The following is a 10,003-nucleotide window of genomic DNA, read 5'->3' on the forward strand; positions in this document are numbered from 1 at the left end:
AAACTCAGCCATAAGACAGATTAATTCATCTATCATGTACAAATGGTACTCAAAAGATAGCAGAATGGATATTATTGAATCCTCTGTCAGCCACATAGAAATAAACAATAAGCGTCATCACTTGCACTTCCTAGACTTGTGTTTATGAGAAAAATTATACGATTAACTGATTCATCTGATCGTAAAGAAGTACTTACCATTAATTTAACCTACATATTAAAACCCAGATTCTGGCTATTATCTGGATTTATAGGCTAATTAATGCATGATGGAAGGAAGTTTAAGAGTTGCACAGACATAGGCTATGCATGACACTTTTCTGCTTCAGTATTCTCATAGACTCATATTTCTCAAACGCATCAATAAAATGCTTCTCAGTGTGTGTGTGTGTGTGTGTTTCTAGTTTTTAACAGCATGCAATTCCCAACTTTTCGAGTTTACTGCCTTAGGAAATGCTGCGGTCTAGTTAATGCTCAATCCTGTAGCAAATCTCTCCGAGTGGCTCGTGCAGGATCAGCCTGGCTGAGTCGTTCTCGCGTGACACACGCACAGCACGCACATATATAGGCTACACAGAGAGGTGCGCATCCTCTCGACAACCTGTTAACTCGCGCCCATCGCTCTTTTGATATGCGGCACCGCTGCGCGATCGCACTACGTGGACCACCTTAAGAGCGTGACGCCAGGTTGCCATGGCAACTGCTTTCCGCTTTCGGGCGCGGAGGGAGAAAAAGCGCGAGATATTTAAGAGTTTCGGTTCAGGAGCGGCGCAGGCTGGACAGCGACCACGCAGCAGCAGCAGCATCTTTTCTTCATCTCTTCTCTGCGGAAATACGCCCGAACCCAGGCCGACGACACAAGACCCCACTGATCCTCCTGAAAACTGCTGGATCTTACACACCTGGGATTCAAGTCACACGCGCGCGAGTTTAAGGTTCCATTATCCATACTGTTAACTCAGGTGAGTTGAGGAATTCCCATGCTCACAGCGTGAGTTCTTTTTCATTATTATTATTCTTTTTTTTAGAAAAAGCCAGGCGATTTGATTCGATTAGAGTTTTCACAGCTTTATTAAAAAAAAAGTGGCTTGAGATAAATATAGCATTTCAGTTGAAACCGATTAGTGTTTGTTTATTTATGATCGTGACGTAGGCTATACGTTCACGTGCTGAAGTTTTAAAGATATGTAGGGTAATGTAGAGAAGTCATATACAGATGCATCACCCAAATAAAAAAAAAAAAGAAAAGAAAAAAGAGGGGGAAGGGGGGTGGATAACGTTTAATTAGCTCTAAGCAACAGTAGTGCATTTGGCTTTTAGACTTTGTTTGCCTTTGCAATAGTGCACCACCTATAGGAGATAATAGCAGATAATAGTAGAAAGAGTGTGATTTAAAACACAAACGAAAAAAAAAGGGAAAAAAAAGCATCAACACTAAAGATATCAGTGATGTTTATAATATTTATAACCTCCTCCCCAGCCAGCAGGGTGCTTGAGCACCCTGGACATTAAAAGAGAAAACTCAGATGGCATTTATTTTTTTTTTAATAACACAGTGGATTCTTATTACCCTTAATGCTTTGCGGAAAGTGGAGGAAGTTTTGGATGGAGCCAGTGGTTCAGCAGCATTAACTGGGAAATTTACAGTGTCCGCAAAACAGATGGATTAAAAGCCAATGGCAAGATAAATGGTTCAAAAAGAGCTCCTAACTTTGTGCCAAACAAACAACCACGAATCATTTCTCAAGCCAAAGTATAATCTGAGAGTAAATGATTAGTAAAAAGCATTTCATATTTGCTTTTGCAAATGAGGAGGGATTGAAGTCGGGCACGAAAGCGCATCTGGGTGCAGTTTTTTTTTTTCTCAGCTATGACTCACCCCGGCTTGTTTGCGGGAGGAGAGGGGCGGGGAGGCGAGGGGTGTAGAAGCAAAACAAACGCTACCACTAGCTATTATTGTGTCTTTCATATTCCAGTGACACGGCACAGAATAGCCTGAGATGTTCAGGGCATCTCGGAGGAATGGTTAAGATGGAAAGAGACTGATGGTGTCATGCGTAAAGTTGCTGATCAGACTCTGGGACCCATAGAGCTCCATCACGACTGTGGGACCTGCTGACGTCACGCCCCCTCCCCCACATCATCACCATACTTCATCCCTCTTCTTCATGTCTTGTGGTCACCCATTGACTTCATTATTGCGCGATGGAGCAGATTGTCTTGTGAAATCAGTTGAAGGCAGCTGGAAAAGAAGCCACCCCCACTGTTTGCGCAAAGCAACGTGGGCAAGCATACACACTGAACAATAAATGAAATACAGCTTATGAGGGAGTCTGAATTTAATGAATAACCCACATTTTTTTTAAGTATTAGAAGATAACAGAAAACAGATTATTTCCCCTAAAGAAATGACAATATGCAGAAAAAATATCATGGTCGCATTAGATAGATTGTCATTTTAATGAATTTATTTATGGCTACTGTGCTCTTAGGAAAAAGGTTCTTTTAAGAGGTTCTTTGTATAGTTAAAGGTTCTAATCTTCCTTAACAGATTCAAGTTTAGAGATTTCTAATGGGAAGCACATGCTACTACATAGAACCTTTTAAGGTTTCCCTCAGAGGGACAGTTGAAGAACCCTGAAGGATCCAAGTTTTGACCCTTATTATAAATAATATTTTATTATTTTATAAATGTATTGTATTAAAAAAACAGAAATCAAATAAGAATTCATATAAATCTGTGACATTTCATTTCAGCCTCAGTGGTCGACCCTTCAATTATCCTCATGAAAAGTTGTGGAAACTGGGGCTTTTTCTATAAAAGCTTGCTTTACAGAACTGCTGCCTGGATCTTTTATAGCACTTGCAAATTCCAGTGATGCTACTTCAATCTGCTTATTTATTTCAATTTCTGTTATGTACAATGAGTAGTCATTTAATTAAAACAATCTTTAATAAAGTTTTTAAGCTTTTGCCTTTTTTCATCTACTTTTTGACTTAGGTACACTAACCATCTGCTTTTTATGTTATATAATATTTATTGTCATGGTTTGTTTTTTTGAGGCATAGCACATTTTGTCACACACACACACACACACACACACACACTTTGGTGCATGTACATGTGTTTTTCTTCCCCTTCCACATTTTGTTTTTCATAATTATACATTTTTTTAATTAATGGCACTAAGATGATTAATACATGGCAGTGAGTCACTCAGATTAACCCTGTTAGCTCTGGTAGAGAGAAAATCAATAGCCACTGTCTGGCTTAGACTGAATGAGCCAATGTTGCAAGTTTATTTTTCCATTCTTCCAAAACGTAGTAACTTTCATTCATAATTTACAGATTTTTCTTCTTTTAACCAAACACAATGAAGATTCCCCACCCAAAAGGCTGCAAAAATGATACAGTCCTTTACCTCAGAGAATGAGTCATCTTTTGGAGATAGCTTGCGACAAAGAGGGGTATATGTTCTTCTTACCCATTCAGAAAAGGCAAAAGCATTTTGATCAAATATAAAAAAAATTACATAAATTTGCAGCATCTGCTATAGAGGGAGAGCCTGGGGCAATCTATTGTTAGCTTTGTTGCTTTAAAATGACTATTCCACGTCGCACTATTGTCTCTGTCCAAACCAGTCTGAAGTCCAAACATGTTTGCAACACTGTCACTACTGTGAAAATCAGGTAGCACAAAATTTTGCATGTATTCTGTTTGCTGTTTTGAGTCATCTGCAACCAACCAATTACAATATTGACAGCTAATTATATTCAGTTTAGATCATTCCTGGCTGGTTTCAAACATAATTGACAAAGCATATAACACCTCTCATAACACAGAAATACATATGAAAAGAGGAAAGAGGAAATGTTCTGGTGTAGACCATTTCATTTCATGAGAATGGAGTAGCATGCGGTTTTATGTGCACATTCAATGCCTGCACTTAGGAGACTCTTAGCAATTGTGCATTGTAATAATCTCAATTTTCTTTATGTTTCTATCTCATTTTTTCTTCCTATTTCTTTATTTTCCCCCAGACCTGCAGAATATGATGGAACTGAAAGATGATCGGCGGTTCCATAATCTAACACAGGAGCAAGTGGAGACTCTCGATCAGGTTCTCACAGAGGTCATTCCCATTCATGGCAGGGGCAACTTTCCCACCTTGAAGATTAAGCCCAAGGACATCATTCATGTCGTCAGAGACAGACTGGTTTCTAAGAATATCAAGGTTAGGGACGTCCGTCTTAATGGATCCACAGCAAGTCATGTTCTAGTCAAGGAGAATGGCACTAGTTATAAGGACTTAGACATTATCTTTGGTGTGGAACTTCCTAAACAGGAAGACTTTCAGATCATAAAAGAAGTAGTTCTGGGGTGCCTCCTGGACTTTTTGCCACAAGGAGTTAACAAGGACAAAATCACAGCTCTCACTATGAAGGAGGCTTATGTACAGAAAATGGTCAAAGTCTTTACTGAGTACGACCGATGGAGCCTCATCTCACTCTCCAACAACAGTGGTAAGAATGTGGAACTCAAGTTTGTCAGCTCTCTGCGACGGCAGTTTGAATTCAGCGTAGATTCCTTTCAGATAATCTTGGATACTATGTTAGAGTCCTACCTTGAGGCAGAGAGAAGGGAGGCTGCACAACTCAAGGAGAAGGAACAGGAGGCTTCCATGATTCAGAGCACTGACTTGCAGTCAGGTACATTGCAAGAGCAAATCACCTCTGCTGGTACAGAGAGCTGCAGTGAAACAGATATTAACATGTCAGGTGAAAATAAGGACATGAACAGTTTGCATGACGTGTGCCACAATGAAGGAGTTATGATGGAAGACCAATACAAATCTTCCATGGAAGAAACAACTGTTGAAACAATTCGCAAGGAAAAAAATGAGGAGTTGAGTGAATCTATAACAATGACTGAAGCTATGGAAGATGTATCAGAACTGTCTGAAACAAGATCAGTGCATATGAATAAAATAGATGAGCTTAATCAAAATCGGTTTATGCAAACAAATGAAATGCGAGAGATACATTCAAGCAGAAACATTAACTCACAGCTAGAAAGTGAACAGGTGGTCGCTGAAAAAAATAAAAACATACAGTGTGACATACAGCTGTCAGATTCTCAAGCATGTGTCCATGCGGAGGGGTATAAAGAGAGTGAAAACATATTAGCTGCATATTCAGACAGTGTTAAATCTGTATCTAAAAAGGAGCGTACAAACACAGTGGGTGAGCCAATGCAAACTACAGAAAAAAACACTGAAGCCATGGTTCTCAGTGGACAATCTACTTTCCAGCTTCCTCCTATCACCCTTCTTACACAAAACACACCACTGGACTCAAATAATGAGTACTCTTTACCACCTCCTGCCAAGAAAACTAGTCGAAGTTCACAAATGGTTGTTCTTAAGCATTCCTCACCAAAACCCCCCAGGAAAATGTCTAGGAAGGTCACATGTGTGCCACACTTAGCAAGCAAATTAGTCCTAAAAGACTCACCAGTTAAATCTTCTCAGCTTGTCAGCCATCCCCTCAATGTAAGTGACCCAAAAGAATCAACACATATGCAAGTAGAATTGGCAGAGCATTCCACTAACTGCTTGGAGTCAATATCCAGTTCTTCACATGACAAAGACTCAGTGCTTAGAATATTAGATACATCCACAACAGCCTTTAGTGTTTCAGCCCAGGAGAATGGTACACACTCAGAGGAGATGCTTTCCATACCATCGTCCCCAGAAAAAAATGTTCAAACACATATAGAGACTTCAGAGCCAGAGACTGGTGAAACTACTAATCATTCTTTCCTGAACCCTAAACCCTTTACTGCCCAAAAGGACCAAAACATGACCATTCAACCTTTTCCTGAGATTCTCACAAAAACATGCTCTCAGCCAGTGAGACCAATTATTCAGATCAATTGTCAGCCTATAGTAGAGGTAGAAGATAGCTTGTCTGTCTGTCCAAACTCTTCATACAAAGAGAATATTGAGCTTGCTACCCAAACTGCTGAGTGTGCTCAAGAATATTCCCAAGAAACTGTTACTCATACAGTAGATGCTTCCTCCAAGTTAGGGACACCTCTGTCTGCAAATCTTGCTATTGATTCAGGGGAGGTAGAAACCACTGACCAGGGCTTTGGGGTTCCTATTATTTCATCACCAGTTCCTGAACCCTCCATATCATGTCTATTGCCTCAGGAACCTAATGTACCTGGCACACTGACTCTAGAGTCTTCAATTTTAACATCACACCTTCTAGAACCACCTGTATTGATACCCCAACAGGCTCAAGATTCCTCTGTGTTAGAAAAAGGCTTTTCCAAATCACCTGAAATATCATCATGTCTTCTAGAACCTCCAATATCAATGTCTAAAAATGAAGTATATTCTGTCTGGCCATCAAATGTTTTGGAATCTTCCACATGTTCTTCAGAGGGATCAAGGTCTTCTGCAGCATTGATTCAAACTCCAGAACCACCAGAAGTATTATCTCAGGTTGTGGAACCTTCTGTAGAATCACCACAGCCTGTACATCCTTCCATATCACAGGCTGGGGTTCTAGAACCTTATATTCAACTAGAGTTAGTGACCCCTGTAGAGACTTCAGAGGATTCAAATCTACCTGACTCCATACCCACTATATCACCCCTCCCTACTCCCAGAGAAATTCCTTCTGTCACAGTAGTGGCAGAAAGCATGTATGGAGATTTTGAGCAAGCCATGGACCACCTGCGTTACAGGCTAATTGCAACACGCAATCCAGAGGAGATCCGAGGTGGTGGCTTGCTCAAGTACAGCAACCTACTGGTTAGAGATTTCAAACCTGCCAGTGAGACAGAAATTAAAACTCTAGAGCGTTATATGTGTTCACGTTTCTTTATTGACTTTCCAGATGTGAATGAGCAACAAAGGAAGATTGAGTCCTATCTACGAAACCATTTCATTGGAGAGGAGAAAAGCAAGTACGATTACTTAATGACACTACGACGGGTGGTCAATGAGAGCACTGTGTGCCTGATGGGCCACGAACGACGACAAACACTCAATATGATTACCATCCTGGCTCTCAAAGTCCTGGGAGAGCAGAACATCATACCCAACACCAACAATGTCACCTGCTACTACCAGCCTGCTCCATATATGGCCGACCACAACTTCAGCAACTACTACATTGCCAATGGGCAGTCCCCAATTATATATCACCCATATCCTCTACATATACACATGCAAACTGGGCTGGTTTAGCAGTGGGCATGATGTATGCATGGGAAGCTGCTACTGGGCAGAAATATAACCACCTGCAACCTAAAATGGCCACCACAAATAAAATCCTCAGCATGACAGCAAGCCCTAATTGAATAAAACCCTATTCTGAGTGCTTTCAATTTATATTAAAAAAAGTGTTCTGACTGTAAATCAGGGAGTGACAGTGGTTTGGGCTACCATTGGGCTTACAGTGCAATTCTATGGAGACACATCTGTTCCTGGATTCAAAATCATACTTTGCTGGGATCAATACAGTTGATGATCAGTGGAAACTAAATACATGAAAACATTAGTAACAAATGTGATAAAGCAAAGCCTCCAGATACCAATAATAAATGTGTCTGACACATTGAAAGGTGGGCTTTAGAAACACAGGGCTTAGTGAAGGTGAGAAAGTTAGGAATGAATGCAAATTACCTGGAGTATTTTCCTTCTGTTGTGTATAAAGCCTATAAAATGTAAACTTCAGGCTTAATTTGCTAAGCTAGTCAAGGGTCTATAAGGAATATTTTAGCATTTAGCAGTTGTTAGGGTTAAACACAAAAACAGTTTAAAAAAAAAAGGAAGAATTGAATTAAGCTGTACTAAAGTGGTAATTCTGAAGAAGTGACACTGTTAGATATAGTTATTTGTGTCCAATGGCCAATTAAATTTTCAATTTTTGTTTGAAAGTATAAAGAAAATTTATGTAAGAAACTCCAGTCCACAATACAAATGATTTTCCATCAATAACCATTTAAATTACATGCAAAAATGTAGGGTTTTAGAGGGGTGAGGCTTTAATTGCAGATCTTCCAGGGAGTCTGCAGAGATTCTATATAGTATTATGATGTGTTTATAATGGGTTTATGAGGGGTGTATTCAATTTATTCCTATTGTATGTTTTTAGAAACAACTCTAAGTAGTCTATGACTCATGGCTCAGTTCCACGCTGATTCCTACCAGCTGCATGATTGATTGCAGATGTAAACCAGTGTGAAATTTAGTGTGAAAGTTAAATGTCTGTATCTCTTCAGCCTTTTATTGTCATTGGCTGTGTTGTCATTAGTTTGTGTGTCCAGAATGTAAATTATGTTTTTGGATTGATGTCAAAAACTGTGTAGAGGACAGCAAAATGTTGTCACTGAAAATGTTACTGCCAGATTTCACCACATGAGGACTTGAGTTGTACTGGAATCCAATGATCTAGTGATGAAGAGAGAGAAATGTTTTATTGATGCATGTATGTGTCTTTTGAGCATCTGTGATGCGCAAAGTCAACTTTATGGACTGAAGAATACACAGTTTGGATTTTATTTACCATATGACGCATATTCAGCCTCAAAGGAAGTGACAGTTTCAAGCAGCCGAAAGCATGGGGGAAACACTGGGTTCCTCATATGGATGCACGTGTGAAAATATCTACTTATCAGGAATTTTTTTATATGTTAGTAACAAAAAAAACATCTATTTTTCCAAGAAAAAAGTATAACAACGTACAGAGTACAAAGAGTTTGTGCCAACTGCATAAACACGTAAATACAAGTAACAGCTATATATAGATTATATGCAAAGTATAAGTTGTTGATGTAGATCTTTTAAAGGATTAATATAAACTTATGTCATTGTTCACAACTTGTGGATTTCCCTTTTTTTGTGAGGTCCTAGATTTAAATTTGTGAAGTATTATACCTTACTGTATGTTGACTTGAAGTCCCTTATGCTGTCTTGCCCTGATGTTTTTGTCCACTTTCTAAATCTGGCCTTACTGCCAAAATCTTTAGTAACACTGTGCTTAGATATAGGTTTAAATGAATTTTAACTGTTTACCCAAGCAAGACTTGTAACCATAGAACACCATGGAACCCTAAAGAGCAGTTTATGTGACCAAAGATGGGTTTTGTAGGAAAACTTAAGTGCCTAAAAGAAGGTCATTTGTATGTGACCTAAGAAAAAAGAAACAAAAACAAAAGAAAGACAGAAAAGGGACTGACCAATGTAGAGAAAGGGAAAAGTAGAGATTTAGGAGAACGGTTCTCGGGGATGCAAATGAAGCTGCGTCCCTTCATTATTTCAGGTGTATATTTTCTTCTTGCCCTTCTCTAGTGCTGATTGTGTTGATGTCAATTCTGTAGTACTTTATTATGGTTGGTTAATGTACCTTTAATAAATATATATAAATATATCTGTAGGTCCCTTTTACCTACATCTGTTTTTCTTCGAAGTGTCCTGCCATAAGTACATTGGTGTGAACCCTGTACAATCTCCTCATGATTTGAATGAAAGGTTTTATAATGTATAAACACTACGTTTTAATATTTATGCACACAGGACAATGGTTTAAGGGTTTATTGTGTACCACATGTCGTTAAATGCTTACAGACGGATTTTACCTTTAGCCTTTCTGTTCAGTTCTATAGACTAAAGAAGACAATATGAGCACATATTCAACATTATTTTCAAATAGATTTGAATTGTTTGACTTCTCAAATGTATTACACATTTGGAGATGTTGAAGCCTGCCAAGCACATCACTGCAAAAAGGTACAGTGGTCACCATCATATTTGATTATCAGAGTCCTCCAGTAGAGGGAGCACTTATAAGACAGAGTGACGTTAGTAGCCAATAATCTATAACTCTTTCCCATGCTGAGCATTTGCTAAAGTAGAGGAGTCAGGCAAAAAAAGGAATAGCCTAAATGGCTGTCTTCAGTATTAAATGACACTCTCTGTAGCTTTTGT

The 10,003-nt window shown here is 39.0% G+C and overlaps 1 protein-coding gene across 1 annotated transcript; it reads left to right on the plus strand.

Annotated features, from left to right (window-relative positions):
- Positions 1-534: 534 nt before the first annotated feature.
- LOC113542705 (mucin-17) lies at positions 535-9,417 on the plus strand. The gene is made up of 2 exons (XM_026940388.3): positions 535-961; positions 4,041-9,417. The coding sequence occupies exon 2, from the start codon at positions 4,052-4,054 to the stop codon at positions 7,259-7,261; it is 3,210 nt and encodes a 1,069-aa protein (XP_026796189.3). The 5' UTR covers positions 535-961; positions 4,041-4,051; the 3' UTR covers positions 7,262-9,417.
- Positions 9,418-10,003: the final 586 nt, after the last annotated feature.

This window comes from Pangasianodon hypophthalmus, chromosome 7 (genome assembly GCF_027358585.1).
Source record: "Pangasianodon hypophthalmus isolate fPanHyp1 chromosome 7, fPanHyp1.pri, whole genome shotgun sequence".
NCBI lineage: Eukaryota > Metazoa > Chordata > Actinopteri > Siluriformes > Pangasiidae > Pangasianodon > Pangasianodon hypophthalmus.